At 37.2% G+C, this 21,253-nt stretch overlaps 1 protein-coding gene across 1 annotated transcript; it reads right to left on the bottom strand.

Moving 5' to 3' along the window:
* Window positions 1-18,767: 18,767 nt before the first annotated feature.
* Window positions 18,768-19,157, bottom strand: LOC141640177 (auxin-responsive protein SAUR50-like). Its single transcript, XM_074449066.1, has one exon. It carries the CDS (start codon window positions 19,155-19,157, stop codon window positions 18,768-18,770), a length of 390 nt encoding a protein of 129 aa, XP_074305167.1.
* Window positions 19,158-21,253: the final 2,096 nt, after the last annotated feature.

Genomic DNA, 21,253 nt, shown 5'->3' with positions numbered 1-21,253 from the left:
ATTGATCCCTAGGGTATGGGATTGTCGGTGCTACAGCAGAGAGTGTGCAGGGTGACTTTGGCAGCTTTCTGGTACTGTGTTTGGCTTGAAAGGAATGCTTGTAGGAGGGATAATTGTCTTAAATGCCCTACTAGGGTGGTGCAGGAAATTAGAAGACTGGTTTATGCCAGGATAAGAGTGAAGACTGCAGGAGTTGTTAAAATGCAAGATCGTCTTTGGCTGCAAAAAATTGATCTTATTGTATAAGTAATAGATGTTGAAGTAGACAAAAATTTGGACTGTATGGACTATGTAATCATTTTGTTAAGTTTTTAATGAAACAAGCTCACATTTAACCAAAAACAAAATTTGTGTGTATTTTGCCTTCATGTATTCAAAATGTTCAAGGGTTCAATCCTTAGAGACACCCTTTTTACTAGAGTATATGGAACGTGCATTTTACTATGTGAAAATTCAATCTTCGTGACATTTTCATTTATGCGCAAATTTGATGATTGGTAGGTATTAAAACGAATCAAGGATTACACTTAAATGGGGGAGGAATGTTGGTGATTTAAGTGTCATCGTGCCGTTTAAGTATAATTGGATATCGTGGTAGAATCATACGGAAACTCGTAACGTTACAATATGAATCAGGAGTGTGGAGTACACGTTCATATATAAACAATTATTGAGTTAACGGGATGTACGGAATAAGCGGAAAAAGAAATAAATGGTTATAGAATTGGTTAATGCACCAATTAATGAACAAATGGTTAAATTGGTCAGTGAACAAAATTGTCCGACTAACCATGCATGCATCTTTCGAAAATGTCAAACAGTGGCAATTCGAAATATGAGCATTTATTTAATTCAATGAATGTTTTCCGCACCAAAAGTTGTCGGTCTTGAATAGGTACGTGCCTTTTCATAGATAATCCGTATCATGTATATTGCCCCTTATAAATATAAGGAGTTTGTGAAAGAAAAAGATATACAACAAAAATTTCAGATTTCTACTCTCTACAAATCAAACAAAAACATTAAAGTTCTTCTTTGTTTTTTAGCCTAAAAATCAAAGGGACTTTGTAGTTTTATCCTACGATTGATTTCGCGGTCTCCCTAAGGCAAGTAAGGGGCGAAATACTTTCTAAGGAGAGCAGTCACTTGCGACTCTACAATTATCCAAGCACTAATTTCTTTCATACACAAAATTATTATTTCATACATTATTATCCGACCGTCTCAATCTAACAGAGAGAGGGAAGGTATTGTGGGGTATTATTGTGGGGTGAGATGATTAAAATAAGTATTGTTGTGGGGTAAGTTGATTAGAATAAGTATTGTTGTGGGGTGGGGTGGGGTACTGTTGTGGGGTAAGATGATTAAAATAAGTATAAAACTATACTAAATAAGGAAATAGGGAAGGTATTGTGAATAGATGAAAAAGGAAAGAGGGAAGTTTATGTAGAATAGGAGGGAATATGACAGATTGATTATTTATTTATTTACTAGTTTAGACCCGTGTATTTATATAGTTTTTTTTTTTTTTTACAAATTACTTATATATTAGTTGTATGTCATTAATTCATATTTTTCGTTACTGTTTTAAATTTTAAATTCTCTTAATTGTTTTTGTCACAAAAGTAATAATAACAATCTACGGTTATGTTTCATACGTAGTATGAGTTAAGTCATTCTCAATCAAATAATAGCATCAATAAAAGATTTAACAATTTATAGTTTTATATAAATTTTAATTATATTTTAATTAAAATATTATTAGTTAGACTTTAGTGAAAATAATATAATTTGATGAAAAGATAAATTTTAATGAAAAGATAATATATAAGGTAATAAAATAAAATATAATTATTATTTTCCTTATTTAGTAAAAGCTAATGGGGTTGATCCCCATATAATAGGACCAAGCTATCTCATCTTTTCGGATGGAGAAGAGTGAAAGCCAATGACTTTCAAGTCACCTAAAAAATGATGGACACGAATGTTTCAAATTGGCTATAAAGTCACCTACTTTATTGGCCTACGAAAACATTAAGTATACTTAATTTTTGCGAAAGAAGAAAATTTGATTTTAATATCGGTAATAAAAGAAAAAATTCCCCAAGATGCCTTCCATGTACTAACAGATTGAGGTAACAACAAAACCTTAAAAAGAAATAGTGCTCTGATACCACTTGTCACATCCTTATTTCTTCCCATGTGTAACTATTGAATTTGCGTTGTAAACAATTGGGCAAGATGTTGCCCTGGCTTAGACCCCATCAGGATGGTGAATGAGATTGGTAAACAAATGAGAACGCTCAAGAGAATCCCATGGTGCATTCATACCAAGAAGATGAGCGGAAAGATGCCTCCGGATCGCACATGTTGTCTCCGCTGCTATGTTGACAAACAACTCGATCATGAGACAAACCTTAACAACTGTAACTGACACTTGGTCTTGATCGTTTCTCCCATCATACCTCTCTCGTACCTGTTCGCTCCATTTCATAAGGAGTCATTTCCCTGGATTGAACATTCAAAGGTCGGTAATGGCGAGACTTTGATCCATACTCCCGAAAACTAACATCATTGTTGCGGCCTTCCACTTTTAAATTATCCCTCACTTCTCGCTTTTCAATCATCTCAACATTACTTCCCGAATCTACCATTTCCGATAGAGCATGATACTTCGAGCGAAACCTCGCTCTGATACCGCTTGTTACGTCCTTATTTCTTCGGGTAGGAAATAGGCGGTGTGCCACTCGTGTCAACACGAGAATCTTGACGCAAGTCAGGCAAAATCACCAAATAAGTATCACTCGGAAGAATATGGCTCGTAGTAACAATATGAAACAATAGATGTGCGAAAACATTGTAAAGTATTATAATAGAATAAGTAATGTTTTACAAGAGAATGATTACAAGATTACTACAAGATTGTAGGGATACCATACTTGTAAATATATGAGTATTTGGATAATAAACTGAATGATGAAAATGAGTCATAATGCCTCCTATTAATAGGCCTAAGAATAGGCGACGGTTATGGGCGAAGGAGTGCGTCCTTCGTGCCTCTTGGCCTTAGCGTGAATAAGGGGAAAATGAGTCCATCAAGTAGTACTTTTAATCCCTTTAAGAACTAGTCATTTAAGTTTATCAATGAACCTCTTCAACTAGCATGTGATGTTACAATCACCTCCACTTAAAGAACACAACGTACTCGTTGCGCCTGAGAGCATAACCGCTAACCCAGAATCTTTCCCTGTTAGGTGGGTGATCATTGGAAACATGGCCCACACAACCCAACCAAAGCCCCGCTAATCCCCGACCACTCGGTCGCAGACGGGTTGATCTGATACCACTTGTAACATCCCGACCCAACGTGGACCGGAAGCGCGCGGTTACTCATAGTAGCTTGTCAGGCTGTATACATGAATAAAACAGTTTTATACAATTGTTATTGTAGAATTATAGGTGAATTTTATATGTTTGGGTGAGAAGGATATCAAAGTATTTTATAGATTATTTATAATTTTGTATTTTAAAGTGGTTTTACAAGGGACATACTCTTACATAGTTATATACGGTCTATAAGACATTTTTAGAAAACTGTTTTTTTAAGAGTACGAGTTAGTCTTGTGTAATGCGATTTTACACTAATATAGCTGTAAAACATATCAAAATACAACCCTATTAGTGGGTAAAAGTGTTTGGCATAAGATTCCGTTCTATGCTAAATTTGTTTAAAGCCATAAGTATTTTTTTTGTTAAAGTACATGTTAAATTAAAGTAACTTGATAAGAAAATTTGTAATAGCAAAATGTCATCATTGTCATGGAGGACCTAAAACTCTGGTTTCAATTTCTGATAATTTACGTCAAAATTTCTTTTTAAGTGAAGCTCAACAATTAACATGTGCATTTAGAGACCATCTTATGAAACCGAAAACCTAATTAACGTCATTTGGAATGCCTATATGTTTGAAATTTTCGTTGCTAAATTATTAGGTCTACAACTATCCATTTGGAATGCCTATCTGAACGGTAGCAGGGACGCAGTGTATCAATGTCTATCGTACAGGGGGATAGAATTATTGTTAAAGTAGGCTCCTATAAATATCTGTAAACTGGACAACTTGATGATAAGTGTACCCTACCATTAAAAGTGTTAAGTATCTAGTTTAGGTCTTCTTCCATGCTTCAACAGAGAACAACCTTGGTCGGCCTACTTGCACCTTTTTGCACTTTTGCATTCCAACGCTACTTTTTCCTTCGTATAAATGACCGAGTTGGACAATACGGACTACTAGTAGACCCGGCTACTCGGTCAGTTTGGGTCGAGCCAATTCAGGGTTTAATTTGCATGAACTCAAGGTAGGGCGAGTCGGCCTGAATCATTTCGGGTACAGATTATTTTCGACTTAACTATTGTTAAAATGTCAAGTTATTAGAGATGGAAAACGGATATTCGGTTCGGTTTTTGATCGAGTTAAATTGGTTTGATATAAATTGGGTTAACTTTAGTTTCGGTTTCAGTTCGATTACGATCCGGTTCATTTTAACTAGCCACTTTTATCAGTTTGTAGTATTCCGAGTCGGATATGGTTCGAATTGAGTCAATTTCAATTCATTTCGGTTTTTGGTCATAATTTTCTTGAGTTAACGGTAAAGAAAAAGTTTAAATGTGTCTAATTTTTTCAATTTAAATGTAATGATTCATAATACTATTAATAAATAAAGAATCAATGAAAAAACACCTAAATTGTGAGTATCTAATGAGAAAATAAAGTATAATTCTAGTCAATCATTTCGCTTGTTATCGATTCAGATATATTCAGATTCGGGTTCATTCGGTTAATATTGAATTTGATATAGCTTTGATTGGAATCAGATTGAATTGGGTTTCGGATACTATCCAGGTTACTCATATCGGGTGTTCGATCGGTTATCAATTCAGATATTTTCGATCGATTTTTCAGGTTTTGGTTTATTTTGCCATGTCTAAACAATCACTGAACAAAACTAAACATTTGGGTGGAGTTAAATTGGGTCGGATCAATTGGATTCGACTCAAGGTCGGGACTTGAGTTCGGGTATCTGGTAAATACAGCTCGGACTTGAGTTGGACTTGAATTCGGGTGTTGGGTAAGTACTGTTTCAGAGACCGTGAGAAGGCAAATTAACGAAAAATAGAGAGTATATTTTTGTAATTAACCGTACGGAAGACGTTTAACCTTGTCAATTTAACATCACATGCTATAAAGTTCACAAACTTCCATGTTTTCTGAACTGTCCAATCTTTGTTTTGGATGTGTATGAAGTATTGGAGTCTTCGTCGAACCGACAAGTGATATTATTGGAATTTGGACAAGACTTTTCTTACCCAAAATCTCATTATAGACAGCACATATCCGTCTATAACTAAAAACGCATCAAATTCAATACTATATTCCTAATAGGATAAACAATTAGCGAGGTGGTGGGATTAAAAAATGTCACCACTTTCAAGCTATTTGACCCGTCTTTAACTATAAATAGATATATTCGTCTATAACAAGAGTAGTTGTTTTTTAACGAACTTCTCGTTCTTTAGTTCTTTAATTGTTAGGACTGTCAAAAGCCAAATTATAAGTTTTATTCTAGTTCATCAAGATCATTTGTATAATCTCAACGTGTATCTATGCATGGGGAACTTAGGTAGTAAATAAAGAGTAGTATTTGCTCTTCCAAATTTTCAAATGGGAAATTATCAAATTTTACCGCCCGAAGGTATTAAATACTCCCTTTGTTCCGGTCAATTGTTGTCCTTTCGTTTTGACACAAAGACCAAGGAATGAGGAAAAGGCCAATAACTAAATGACAAGTGGAACAAATTGAATGAGAATAATCAAATTACTCATCAAGTTCATTCTTAAAATAGAAAGGACAACAAATGACTGAGACACCCCAATATTGAAAAGGACAACAAATGACCGGGACAAAGGGAGTATTAATTCTTATATCTCGTAATATTTAATATAAGTATAAAATAATATGAAGAAAATTTTACTACTTCAAAATTCTATTTCTAAGTTCGTCCCTAAATGTAAGTTAGGTTATTAGTTGCCTTCGTTGTCGGCGCATCGAGGAAGTGTTTCAAGTGCGATTATTAAATTACTTAAAGGTGTGTTTGGATAGCAAAAGTGGAGTGAAAGAGAGGTGAAGGAGGGAAGAAAAAGGGAGAAGGGAAAGGGTGTAGTTATTTGGATACAATTTCCTCCAAATCTTGGCTATTGTTTTTTTTGGTCTAAACCATCCGGTAATCCGAACCACATTGGGCCGACTAATCCGGATTTCGGGGCATGTCCAAGGATTACGGTATTTAAACCCCTCCCAATCGCAGTTGTGGGGGATCGATCCATGACCACCTCCCTACCAAGCGCAAATTTCCCACTACTACATCGCGCCAACCAACGATTGGTAAATCTTGGCTATTGTAGAGAGATTGTGATTAAGCTTGAGGGAGGCTATTCAAATGATTTTAAATTCCCTTATTCTCCCCCGTTTTCTTTTACCTCAAAATTTCTCAATCAAAATACAGCTTTAAAAATTGATAATTTTCCGATAGCTCTTGTTAAAATATTAAAATCGTAGAACTACGTTCGAACACAATATTGGGAAAGTGATCGAGTTTAACTCACATGCATAACTGTTAATCTTTTCGTTTCAAAATTGTTCACTTTTTTATTTTTTGCAAAGAGTACCTACTTATCTGTATATACAGAATACCGACTATATTTATAAAGAAATATGATAGTTAATCATTTTATAAAATAAATAAATTAATTCGTTTTGGTGTTTTCATTAATATCTTGTGTTAGGATTTTTTTTTTTTTTTTGGTCAATCGAAGCGCGCACAAAGTCGCATTACATTAAAGGGGAGGGAGGATTCGAACCTGGGACCTATGAGGAAAAGGATCATACATCCGATGTACTACATCCAACTTTTTTATTTTTTGAGCATATAAGTATTTTTTTTGAGCTTATTACCTCAATTTTTATTTGTTTTCAAGCATATGTGTATTTTTTTTAGCATATTAAAGTTTATATGTTAGATTTTAATATTTTTTCCGTCAAAACTAAAATTTAACTATATACTTATATGTAATATTTTTGAGTTTTATTGTAATTTTTTAGAGCTTAATGTTTAAGTGAATAAACTCAGAAATTTCATAGTAAAACTCATAAACTTTAAAATAAAACTCAAAAACTTTATTATAATGCTCAAAAACTATAGAATTGGAGGTAGTATATCAGATGTATAATCCTCTTATTGGGGACCTATTGTCCACAATAACTCCGTCTTAACCACTATACTAAGACATCTTCGGTATATTATGTGTTAGGATGAAACATCGTTGGAGCTCAAGAAATACGGCATTTCTCCTACTTCCATGCGGTGCCCCAGGCCCAGTCCCGTTGAAATTTAACTATCAAGCTTATAAAACTACTCCGCATGACGTATGCTTGAACTTTGCAAAAATAAAAACTCACTTGGTCATTTATTTATTTACTTACTCTATTTATAAATATTTTATTCATTTATTTACGTTTTTACGGAATTATTTTTTCACATACGGATTTTACTTTTTTCACATACATTTTTTCCATAAAGTTTCCCTATCATACCGTTTTTCTAAACCTAATTAAATTAACTCATATACAAAGTACTCCCTCCAATTCACTGTTTTCTTCCCTATTTCCTTAAACGGATTATTCAGGTTTTCTTCCCCTTTCTTATTTTGGAAACTTTTTACTCTTATTTTATTCATTCATTTCTCCATTATCAAACCCCACCTAACTTTTACTCTTATTTTATTCATCCCTCTCTCCTCTCACCATACCCCACATAACTCACAATTCCTTATTTAATTCCCAATTATTCATTCATCTCTCCAATCTACAAACTCCACCATCTTTCTTTATTCATTTTTTAACTCCCTCCTTAATTCTTGTGCCCCAAAACAAAGGGAAGAAAACACTGAATTGGAGGGAGTATATTTTTCCCTAATATCAAATTTAATTACCCTAAAAACTTGAACAATGAATTATAATTCTCCAACTAAGTAATTTTGTTTATTTGTAATTATTTATACGTTCTATAGCAATGATTAGGTAATTTTTAGTGAAATTAAAAAGCTTAGCAATTATTTATAATTAGGGCTTATGGGTGGTTGCAGGCAAGGTGGTTAGGGTGGTTGAGGGTTGTTCTGATTGTGAGCGGTGGTTATGTAGGTGGTGCGGTGATGGTGGTCCGTTGGTGAGGAAGGAGGATGGTTGGGTGGTGCGATTTGTTGTGGTCGGAGTGTGTGGCGGGGAAGTAAGATGACGGCTGGGTGGTTGTTAAGGGCATGCGCGGTGGTTAGGGGGTGTCTGGTCGGCACGGACATGGGTGGTGGGGGCAGGTGGGTAGGAGAGATGACGGGATGCGTTGTTGTTGCTGTGTGGTGGTGTTTATTCTTTTTTCTTTTTTAATATTACTAATTAGTTTGTTCTTTTCTGTATAATAAGTAGCCAGTGTGAGGTTTTCCGACTACGAGATTGGCCGAAGTTGGTGAACAGGAGGGGTGAATGGAGCAGGTGGTGGCTGGTGTTAGTGACTCGGTAGGGAAGGAAGAAAAAAATCAATTGGGTGAGAATGAAATAATGACAAAGGTAATATTGTAAATGGTTTTTTTGTCAAAAACTACCTTATATTTAGGGGTATTTGTAAAAAGACTACCTTACATTAATTTTTTTGTTTTCTACTACCTTTGTTTTATTTATTCTTGGTCAATAACTACCTACACTAAGAACATAGACAAATTTGGTTAGTTTTCTGGCTTAAATCTATCTCCCTTGACTCTCTTATGTTTTAATCTTGCTTAGGCACGATTTTGGGAAGTCGTAATGTAGCTTTGATTAACTTTAGTAGATGTTCGTAGTTATTATTGAAATGTGAAAAACATAAATTTTGGGAAGTCGTAAGTGAAGTTAATTTGTGGGTTGGACGTGGTTGGATATTGTTGTTCAATGTTAGAAAAGTCATGTGAGATAAGTTAATGTCGCTAAATCAACCAAATTTCGCCATATTTTCAGCACTGGTAGTTTTTTACCAAAAAAGAGAAAACAAAGGTAGTCTAAAGCAAGAAAAATAACATAAGGTAGTCTTTTTACAAATATCCTAAATATGAGGTAGTTTTTAACAAAAAAAAACCCTATTGTAAAAGACGTATATGAAATAGTAAAATCCGTATGTGAAAAAGCGCGTCCCTTTTTTTATATATGGAACATTTTTTTAAGAGATATTTAATCATTTATATAAGACTCTGTTTGATGAAACATTTCAATTACCTGATTTGGTCAAAATAATTTATTTGGCCAAAATTTTAGGTATCTTATTTTTTTAAATGTTTTGAAAGTAGCTTATTTAGTTAACCAAATAATTTCCTACCCTCTCCTTAATTATTATGTCAAAATCAATGGTAAATAGCTGCCTAGACGGAGGGAGTATGTAGCAAGAATTTGCAGAAGTTTTCTCATTCTTCTCTGTCTGTGTGTCTTATATCCATTTGTTAACAACAATGAACCTGGCAATCAGTAAAGACAAAAGTCCTTGTAAGTTGATAATCTACCATGAAAGAGGAAAATGATAAACTAATTAATAAATAGAAAGGGAAACTACATACGTACCAGCTACCACAAAGTTAAAAGTGCTTTGAGAGTTTGATAGATGCTGACCCTGAGATAAAATGATAAACTCATTAGTCATTACTTACATAGTTACATACATATTTAAAGTCATCAGTGTAAATACCTACTAAAAGCCTTATTTTCCCGTGATCTCGATAATCGCCGCATAGAGCTGTTTATGACTAAAACCAATTTTGAAAGATATATAGATGATTTTTCCTAACTTGCGAAAAAAAAAAACAACAATGAGCAATTGCCTCATATTGAAATGTATTGTGAATTTAGTGGTGTCCGAAGGAGTAAGTGAGTGGGCTGGGAATCAAAGCCGCTGCCCCCCTCAATGATGTCCTCTCTGCTAAACTCAGCTCTCACATCCTCCTTAACAACCACTCCTGTGCTGCCAAAGCCTTACGCAGCAAATACTGTTATCCCTCCCGCCGCTCCTTTTCCAGTGGCTCCCATATCTGGAAGAATGTTGGGAGAGGATGGAACACTCTCAAAGACCACCTCCTTTGGTCCATTGGCGACGGTTCCTCTATTAGTCTTTGGGATGACCCATGGCTTAGCCACGATCCCCTGAGAAAGGCCATTCTTGGCCCCTTTAATCTCTCCTCCTCCTCGGCCAAATTAAGCACCATCATCAGAAATGGATCTTGGGACCTTGATTCCCTGGACTTTGTCCTTCCTGATCACATCACCACTAACATCCTCTCCATCCCCATCCCGACTATTCCTCGACCTGACACCCTTTCCACCTCCCTTGCCCCCAAGGGCAAATTCTCTACCAGTGAGACCTACCTTTCCCTGTGCCGGCCCTCTCACACCCCCAGCCCTCCCCCCCTCTCCTCCGACCTGAGCTGGCTCTGGGACATACCAACCCAGCCTAGAATCAAAGTCTTCATTTGGCTTGCGTGGTGGAACAAATTGCCACATAAAGCCTCACTCTTTGGGAGAAACATCCTCCCCAGCCCATCTTGCTCCTTGTGTCCCAACCCTTCTATCCCTGAAACCTCCCTCCATGCCCTGAGAGACTGTTGCTTTGCCTCTCATTGTTGGACTCTCCTTAATGTCCCTGACTCCTTCTTCACTTCCGATCTTCAACCCTGGCTCCTTGCTAACTGTTCGTCTCGCTCCTCTTCCTGGAATACCCTCTTCACTTTCCTCCTTTGGCGTCTTTGGCTTAGACGTTGTGACCTTACCTTCTCCACTCCCAACACTTTTACCCCTTCCTCCTTCTGTGCCTCCGTCACCTCCCAGGCCTCTGCTTGGACCCTTGCCTCTGATCTCACCCGCCCTGGCCCCCTTGTGGTTACCGCCCCCCTTGATGCCTTTAGCTACTCCTTGAGCTGGGCCCCTCCGCCGCTTGGTTGGCTTAAGACCAACGTTGATGCGGCCTTTTCCCCCTCCTCCTCCTTTGCTAGCCTGGGGTGTGTTATTAGAGATCCTTCTGGGTCCTGGGTATCTGGTTGGTCCACCCGCCTCCTTGCCTCTAACCCTTTCCTTAGTGAGGTTCTTGCCATCCGTGATGGGATCATTCGCTCTAGAGTCCATGTGAACAATGTCCTGATCGCTTCTGATTGTCTTGATGCGGTGACCTCTATTTTACGCCCCTCCCCCCCCTGTGGTCCATATTCTAACATTATTCTTGAGTGTAGGGACCTTTTGCAGGACTCCCCCCATTTGACGCTGGTTTTTGAAAAAAGGACGGCTAACCGTGTTGCTGATGCCCTTGCCCATCATTCCTTCTGTGACACGAGTTCCTCGTTAGGCTGCTTTGAGTGGGATTACCCCCCTCCTTTTGTTGTTGAACTCTGTATTTCTGATTCTGTTTTGGCCTGCGCGCCGCTATCCCCAGACCCGCCCCCGTGATGTATTGTAAACTCTTGAAACGTTTATTTTAACTCTAATGCTCCTTTTATCCAAAAAAAAAAAAGAAGGAGTAAGTGAATTTGAAGCGTTAGGTAAGTGACATATACTAATGAGGCAATGAAATGTGTAACATACTGAATGAGTAAGTCGTATGGGAACTCCAGATCAACTTCCCCGTCATTTGGAGCACATACTAATCCATCTCCAATTTTCAAGATCCACTCCGAAAATTTTCTTATATCGTCAACATTGTCGCTTAAAATTCCAGCTGCAAACGAATGTTTTTTGTTCAACTTAAACAGTTCAAAAATTCAAAAATTATCATATTTATATAAGAAGAAAATAATTTGTAATCAAATAGTAGTATATTAAGACGTATTGTTAATCAATTGCATGAAATTAAATCACAAATACAATGAACAAAGAGTAACATGCACACTATACCTCTTTCAAACTTCTATTATTAAGAGGCTCATCAAAGCTATGTTTATGAGTCAACCATGCTTCATCCCATATATTACGTTTCGTCTGTCTCAAAAGTTCAGTTAAATCACTTTTATCAAGAGTCTCAAAGCTATGTTATTCATGGACTCTTTTTATTTCGATCAATTGTATACATTGTAAATTTGTTGAAAAAATCAAGTGTAATTCATTAATTAAACAAAAAAATTAATTTGTATGTTATATATTATAATTAAAAATTCCTATTAAATAGAGAACAGTATGAATGAAATGGTGTGAAATCTCTAGTAAAAGAGTCTACGTTAACAAAATAAAAATTGGCCCCTGCCTATATTTTGTCTTAGTTTCGTCTTTATCGTAGAGTACCTACTCGTATATTTTAGAACATTATTTCATGTACTTTTCTTTCTAAGTGATTTGATATTTGGAAAAATATTTAAGAATCATCTAGATCCATTTAGAATTAAATAGAACCTTCTACAGACTACAGTTGGGGAGAGGTCATGCAATTATTGATCAATTATGTCTTGGACATTGCATTTAAGGAACTAGATCATTTTTTTCCGGAAATATAACAAATTACCTTCATAACTTGTGTATTATGTGCAAATCAACCCTTTAAGTTTCATTTATATCAAATTAGCCCCATAAATTTTTAAAAATGTGCAATTAAGCACAAATTAAGTTTTGTACCATTTTTTGTAACTAAAACCTATTATTTTTTTATTATAAAAACCATTTTAAATATATCTAATAAAAATTAAATACAATATTTACATACTCAACGAAAAATGTAAACTAAATTTAATATAAAAAAAATTGATCATGTAACTTTTTATTGTAACGTTACTAATAATTCTCACATTATGAATATTTTTCCACCAAAATAAATAAATAAAAAATATTGGAACATGCTTTCTAATAACTAGAAATGCTAGGATTAATATTTGATCAATAATAAAATATTGTAAAATATTTAATTTGGTAAATTTCATTTTTTAAAGATAAGATATGTGCTTAATTGCACATTGAGAGAAATTTATAAGGCCGATTTGCTCAATAATTTTTGATCAATAATTCTGCCAGATATAAGTCATTCACACTGTTATTAGGGACACACGACTACACGAGGCACTACTATCAATCTTGTACACCCTTTCACTTGTGAGCTAGTTGCTAGTTGCTACTAGGGAGGACGTTCTATTTGCTATTAATTCTCATGGTGTCTACATTATTGCCTCCGATTGTGTTAATGTCATCAATAACCGTAATCCGCCTTGTGGCTGTCTTGCTAATTAACATTATAATAGACTGTAGGGATCTTTTGAGAAACTCTCCATTTGTAAAGATTTCATTCTAAATAAGGCAAATGCGATTGCTGATGCGTTGACGAAATCCTCCGTTAGAAATATAAGATAGAAAAGGTGAATTGTATTGATGATTTGCAAGGTAGGAATACATGGCTTTATATACTACAAATACACAGCAAGCTATCTAATCTAATCCCACTGATTGTGGAGATGATTGAGGATCGTATAATTACAAAGGAATAAGATAATTACATTTGCCTAAAATAAAGAATAAACTGATTATAATATTTACATGATTTGTGCTTGATTTGATATGATTATGAAATCATATCTTCATATCTTCAACATTCCCCTTCAAGATGGACGGACGTAAACGAAGTCCAATCTTGCTAATGAGATCAAGGAAACGGGACTTGTGGAGGGGCTTCGTCAGCGTGTCAGCGAGTTGGTCATTGCCATTGATGTGTTGAACTCGTATTTTTTGTAGGCGAACCTGCTCTTTAACGAAGTGAAAAGACAAGGCGAGATGTTTCATTTTGGAGTGGAAAACGGGATTCGCGGAATAACTAGTTGCACTTAGATTATCACAATAAATAGAGGGAGGTTTAGTAACAGTGATACCAAGTTCGCTTAATAGTGACAGTAACCAAAGGAGCTCAGCAGTGGTATCGGCCACTGCCCGGAATTCGGCCTCAGTTGATGAGCGTGAGACGGCTCGTTGTTTTCGAGAGGACCAACAGATGGGATTGGAACCAAGGTATACTAGAAAGCCTGAAGTCGACACAAAGTCAGTTGTATCACCACCTAGGTCGGCATCACAAAAGGCATGAAGCGACAAAGGTGAGGAGTTGGAGATGTGAACACCCATGTGGAGGGTACCACGAAGGTAGCGTAGGAGACGTTTAAGGGCTGTCCAGTGAGAGGTTGTGGGGTGTGTTAAAAATTGTGCTAGTTTGTTAACGGAAAAGGCAATATCAGGACGTGTGAGGGAGAGGTATTGAAGGCTACCAATAATAGCACGATAGTCGCTTTCATTGATAACGGGATTTTTAGGTTCGGGTGTCAGGGGCGGGTGCGGAAGCATTGGTGTTGTTGCAGGGTTGCATTCTTGATAGTTGTATTTGTGAAGGAGGTCGGAGAGATATTTGGTTTGGTTAAGGTGAAGTCCGGTTTTTGTAGGGGTCACTTCAATCCCTAGAAAATAAGAAAGGGGACCGAGGTCTGTCAACGAGAATTTGGTCGATATTTTGGTAATAAATTCGGTGATGTGAGTATGGTTTGGTCCGGTTACAATAATATCGTCGACGTAAACTAAGACTAATAAAGAAATTGTATTTGAATTGTAAATAAATAAGGATGGATCCGAAATAGAGTTTTTGAATCCAAAGGAAATTAAATAATTTTTGAGTTCGGTATACCATGCTCTCGGTGCTTGTTTGAGACCATAGATGGCTTTTTGTAGCTTGCAAACATAATCTGGTTTATCCGTGTCAATGAAACCTGCAGGTTGTGACATGAATACGGTATCGGTTAGTGTGCCTTGAAGGAAGGCATTGTTAATGTCGATTTGGTGAAGGTGCCAGTGTTGCGTGACTGCAAGAGAAAGAACAAGACGGATGGTGGTGGGCTTGACTACCGGGCTGAATGTTTCCGAGTAGTCAATTCCCGGGCGTTGATGAAAACCTTTAGCTACTAGGCGGGCCTTATGTTGTTTGAGACTTCCATCGGGGTTGTACTTGACACGATAGACCCATTTGCAACCAACCAGGTTTTGGGCTTGGGACCGGGGAACTAATGTCCAAGTCTGATTTTTGAGGAGGGCTTGGTATTCATCAATCATGGCTGCTCTCCAGCGAGGGTCGATGAGGGCTTGTTTGGTTGTTGTAGGAGTGGGATAGGTGGTGGCCAGATTGGCGGTTTTGGCGTAACGGGGGTTCGGCTTAACTATATTATTGGATAGGCGAGTGCCATGTTGATGGGAAGGTGGAGGTGGCGGTGGTGGTGGAGGGGGTGGAGAGGCAGAGGAGGGAGAGGTCGCGGTAGAGGGGGGAGTGGGGTTCGAGGAAGCAGAGGAGGCGGTAGGGTTGGTGTTTGGAGGTTGTGGAGAGGTGGTTTCGAGGCGAAGGGGGGGGAGGTAGTGGTCGTGGGTGTCGGGGTGGTAAGGAGAGGGAGAGCAAGGGTACACCATTGATCAGTGGATGGTATGGAGGAAGAAGACGTGTTGGATAAGGTGGGATAGGGAAATTCTGTTTCCACAAATCGAACATGTCGAGATGTGAAGACTTTGTTGAGGGACGGGTCAAAACAATAATAAGCACTTTGGGTTGTAGAGTATCCGACAAAGATACACGGGGTGGACCGACTTTCAAGCTTATGAGTGGTATAGGGACGAAGCCACGGGAAACATAGACAACCAAAAGGGCGAAGCTTTTCATAGTTAGGTGGTTGGTGATGAAGAATTTCGTAGGGGGATTTATTGTTTAGTGTGGAGGTGGGTAAGCGATTTATGAGGTACGTGGCGGTGGTGAAAGCATAGGTCCAAAAATTGGTGGGTAGTCGTGCCTGAGTGAGGAGAGCTAGACCGGTTTCTACAATGTGTCTATGGCGACGTTCCGCGAACCCATTATGTTCGGGTGTATGTGGTGGGGAGGTTAAGTGGGTTATGCCATCATTTAAGAGATCAGGGGTGAGTTTAATAAATTCTCCACCATTGTCGGAAAAGAATTGTTTAATTGGTTTATTAAAGTATTTTTCAACAACGGCTTTGAAACGATGAAAGGTTAAATAGGTATCGGATTTATTTTTAAGTGGGTAAATCCAAAAATAATGACTATAGTGGTCAACAAATATTATATAATATTTGAAGTTATCATGTGAAAGAAGTGGAGCGGTCCAAACGTCAGAAAAAATCACATCGAGAGGAGCACTGGATTTAATACTTGAAATGGAAAAAGGCAACTTGTGGCTTTTATTCATTAAGCATGCCGTACAATGCGGAAAATTGGAGATGCGAAATTTAAATTGAGAATTTAAAATCTTGAGGGTGGCATCGGAGGGGTGGCCAAGTCGGTGGTGCCATGAGGTGGATGATACGGCATAAGCTTTAGGAAGAGGTTGTGGTTGCCACTCATATGTGCCATCATTAAATCGGCCCTGGAGGAGGATTGTTCCCGTCACTTGTGCCTTAAAACAAAATGAAGTTGGTGAGAAAATAGCAATAGCATTATTATCTTTGCAAAATTGCGAAACGGAAAGTAATTTACGGGAAATGGTAGGAACGACTAAAACATTGGTAAATGAAAGAGCATTATAAGAGAAAGAACCGTAATGGGTAATAGGAAGAGAGGAGCCATCTCCTATAATGAGGTCGTCGGCGCCGTCATATGGAGTATGCGGAGAGGTTTTGCAAATCGTTAACAACGTGATGGGAAGCACCGCTGTCAACAAGGAAGGAGGAGGAAGACGATGGTGGTATAGTGGCGGTATGGGCATGTGGGCGAGGTTGCTGACGAGTGGGAGGGGGAGGGAAGGCGACCATAGGATAGGTACGACGGAAATCGTCACAGTCGCTAATGACATGTCCTTTGCTGCGACAAAATTGGCAGCGGCCAAGGAATGGTTTGGGTTCTTGGTTTTGATTGGAAGGTTGAGATTGGTTAGGATAGCGAGGGTGAGATTGGGAAGCGGTGGTTTGAGCACGAGGTTGGTAGGGTTGTTGGTGTTGGCGGGTTTGGTGATGATAGCCACGATTGGTTGCGGCGTGGGCAGAGGGTGGAAAGGGTGAGGCAGGGGTTTGAGTTTTGGTGAGGAGTTCATGTTGGATTAGTTTTTCATGTAATTGTTCGAAGGCTATTGGGGTGTCCCGGGCACGAACTATGTCAATAACGGATTTATACTTGTCTTGGTCGAGACCATGAAGGATCTGATGGGTAAGATCTTCGGCATCGACGGGTTTACCTAGTTGAGCTAATTGAGCAGCGCAGGTTTTGACGGAGAGGAGATAGTCAGATACGGGTTGATTACCTTGGCTAATGTGGCGAAAACGCTCCTTCAGTTGAAGGATGTGACCACGGGACGGGTTGGCGAAGGTGGTTTCGAGAAGTGTCCACGCTTCTCGAGATGTGGTTGCGTCGAGGATGATGGGTGAGACATCATCATGGAGGGTACCCGCGATAGCGCCAAGGATAAGATTATCTTGACGGAACCACGTGGAGTAGGCTGGGTTAGGGACAGGAGTGGGGTTGGGTTTGTCGGTGGTGGCAGGAGGTGTGGTTGTTTCGGGTGGTGAGGAGCGAGAACCATCAAGGAAGGCGAAGAGCCCGAGACCTTGAAGGAACCGTATAATCTGGAATCGCCAAGAGCGATAGTTGGTTTTGGTGAGACGGGTACAGTTGGTGAAATGAACGGAAATGAGAGGGTGGTCGGGTTCATCGGTGTTTGGGATGAGGGTGTTGGAATGGTTGGCCATGGTGGTTATGCCTAGTACAACAACGAGGAAGGTGATGAAGGTTAGGATCGATAGAAGGAATGATACCATATAAGATAGAAAAGGTGAATTGTATTGATGATTTGCAAGGTAGGAATACATGGCTTTATATACTACAAATACACAGCAAGCTATCTAATCTAATCCCACTGATTGTGGAGATGATTGAGGATCGTATAATTACAAAGGAATAAGATAATTACATTTGCCTAAAATAAAGAATAAACTGATTATAATATTTACATGATTTGTGCTTGATTTGATATGATTATGAAATCATATCTTCATATCTTCAACAAGAAACACTACTTCTATCTCTGACTTCTTTAATTGGATTAGTAATCCCCCAAACTTTATTTGTTGTTAACTTGTGTAATATTGTTTACTTGTGAATAGTGGTACTTTGCCCTGACACGCCCCTCATGATGTAACTAAAAACTTATTCTCGTTCTGATTAATTTTCATCTTTGTTAAAAAAAAAAGCCAGACTTCAAAATTGAAGCCTATCTCAGATTGAAAGCTCCTTAGGCTTATAATATTGTACCCCGTCCACATTTCAAGTATGATAAAACGCGTATATGATCTGAATCAAGATTAAAAATTTATTTGGGCCGCTTTCGTAAGATGTTATTGCCGGATATGGTAACAAATCAAGCAAAATCATATATTCCCCTTATATTAAAGTGATATCAAAATTAAGTAGCATTCAATAAATTTAAATTATTATTATTGCATTCAATAAATTTAAATTATTATTATTACATTTGTGATCGATTTAACATTTGTTAGCCGACTTACTAGTTACTACCAACTAGCAAGGGAAATGAAGGAAGCAAGAATCAAGAAATGAGAAAGCCAAAAATAAGTGATATTAATTATCTTAATTAGCATCAAATAAATGTACTCATACTCCATGTACAATCATGATGAATATAATTCTCATAATTATTGAGCCAATATCCTCTCAATCTCACTAGGATGGCAAGGTATAGTGAGTGCACCTCTATGATCAAACCCATACACCTCGGCCGCCCTTTCCAATAAATCAAGAAACAACGGTTGCGTTAAGTACTTAAGTGGCACTACAAACCGTCTCGCAACGCCACCATCTTCCTCCATTGCAACCACCGCGAAATGCCCTTCTTTAACATCCTTTGGCACGTAGTAGCTCGAATCACCGAGTCTACATCCACCATCATTACCATGCTCATAAATCTCACCCATATCAAATGATGGTGATTTCTTGCTTAGTGAAAGACTCCTTTGTAGCTTCTCCATGACTAGCTTTAGCTTTATCATCTTATTTTTCTTAGAATCGCGCTTATATATCGCCATTTTATTTGTTTTAACACAAATTAGTAGACTTAGGTTAAAAGGGAAAGTAGACCTAAAAAATGTATCACAAACTTTTGGATTGTTTTTGTGCTTATAATATTTATGGTAATTGTTTCACTTTATGATGATTGCTAGAATATTGGGGTGGTATTTATAATAAAATAATGTACTGTTTATGTACTGAAAGGGTTATGATGATTTAGATGATAAGATTAGAAGAAGAGAAAGAAGAGGGCTTGATCAAAAGAAACCTAGAGACCAAAGCATGTGAGTAATTTCCTTCACCTATGTAACGTCTCTTTCATATTAGTCATGTCGTTGCTTATTACCCCACTCCCCCAGTGTGTAAGTCATAGGGCACTGAGTCTCATGTAGCTAGGTTGCCTTTTCATTTCTACTTATTATTATGCATTTGTAAACCTACTACACTTTCCACTGAATGTGCCAATGTTACAACTGGCATGTTTACATATATGTTTGAATTCATTTTGGTTTCGGTTCAGTTCATTTAAGTTAACCGCTCTGATGTGAGGATTATTTTCCTTTTACATTTAAATGAAAATTCTTATTAAAGAGCGAAACAAAGATTACAAAGACAAGGAGGAGTGTTCGGTGTAAGTTTGGCACAAGCTGTCTAGTTGAACAACGGTGGAGTAAGGGGGCTTAGCAAGAAAGTTTGCCTCCGCTAAAAATAGAAAAGTTCGGAATTTTTAATTAAATTTTCAATATGTATCAAATTTACCTTATGAAATTACTTATTTGGCACCGCCGAAATTTTACCCCCAACTCCTAAATAAATGAAGGTGGTAAATCCTAAATGATTCCCTCTTTAGGAGTTGGGGGTGAAATAAATGAAGGTGGTGAATCCTAAATGAAATTGCCATTCACATCACCATTGGTAACGATGTTAGAAATTCTAACTTCATAGACGATCTTGAAACAAAGTGATCCCTTTAAATGACTCCCTACATACTAAGTTCTAACGCAATGTTAGTAGAATTACCTATAACACGTGTGAAAGACTCATTTTTGACAATGAGATTGAGGCAATTCAATCCGAGCTAATAACAAAATGTCTAGAGGAACCGGAACTCCGGAAGCAAACTGGAGAACGGACTTCGTGGGAGTTTTATCGGGTTAAGTGCAAGTCGAGTTAAGTTTGCTTATGTAATACTTTTACTTCAACATTTGCCAATATTTCTTAATTCTTGTGAAATAATTACTGTGGGAATATTGTTTTTCTTTTATTAATACAATATAACGAGAAAGAGGATTTAACCATGACTTTATGACTATAGTAGTATAGTATATACATTTTAAACATGAAATTAAAATATCTTTTATATTTAAAAAATAGTTATATGAGGTCGTAAGTTCAGTTATAATATGACTTATTCATTTTAAAATTGATTTAAAATTAGTGTTACCTATGTTTAAATTCAATTAGTCTCCCAAATACAGACATATTTGTTTTAAGTTTAGAACAGGGTAAGGGTAAGTAATATTCCACTTGCATAGGCAGGACAAATTATTTTGTTAATTTCTACACATTCTAATTTTGTCTTATCCATCTTATTTGACCCGTTTTTAGTTTAAGATGTATATTCCCGTCTTAAGCAAGTTCATCTTAAACATGAATTGTGGTTTAAATTAAGTATTGCCTTTATAACGTTGAATGCGCCCTATTTGCTTATTGATTTGAAAGAAGGGGCAGGTTAATAAACAAAACGTGAAAATTGATGTTTGTAATAGTCATTTCACTATACGTTGACAAAAGGGTTGTTTAGTTACCCACTAAACTACACGGAAATATTAATTTATATAAATTGTAAAATATGTACGTTGTTTGTTTACCTCAATTCAAATAAATTGAAACTTTTTATTAATTTTAGTTCCTTTATAATGGAAAAATCTGTTTATATAGGTCCTTCTAAGTAAGTGAGAATGTCTATATGAATAATTACAATGCCTTCATTTAATAAAACAATACTCCCTTGATATACGATTAATTTACTTCTAATTCCCTCCTTCTTTTATGCATACCGACTCATATCGAGTCGGTTTCGGGTGTTTTTCCTTGCGTTTTGTGCCCAATG

This window comes from Silene latifolia, chromosome 2, assembly GCF_048544455.1.
Source record: "Silene latifolia isolate original U9 population chromosome 2, ASM4854445v1, whole genome shotgun sequence".
In the NCBI taxonomy this organism is placed as follows: Eukaryota; Viridiplantae; Streptophyta; class Magnoliopsida; order Caryophyllales; family Caryophyllaceae; genus Silene; species Silene latifolia.
Note: the sequence above shows the minus strand (reverse complement) of the source record. Positions and strands in the feature narration are given on the sequence as shown.

Bases quoted from the DNA above. Each gene is read 5' to 3' on its own strand.
- LOC141640177 (XM_074449066.1), bottom strand. From the start codon at position 19,157: ATGGCGATATATAAGCGCGATTCTAAGAAAAATAAGATGATAAAGCTA.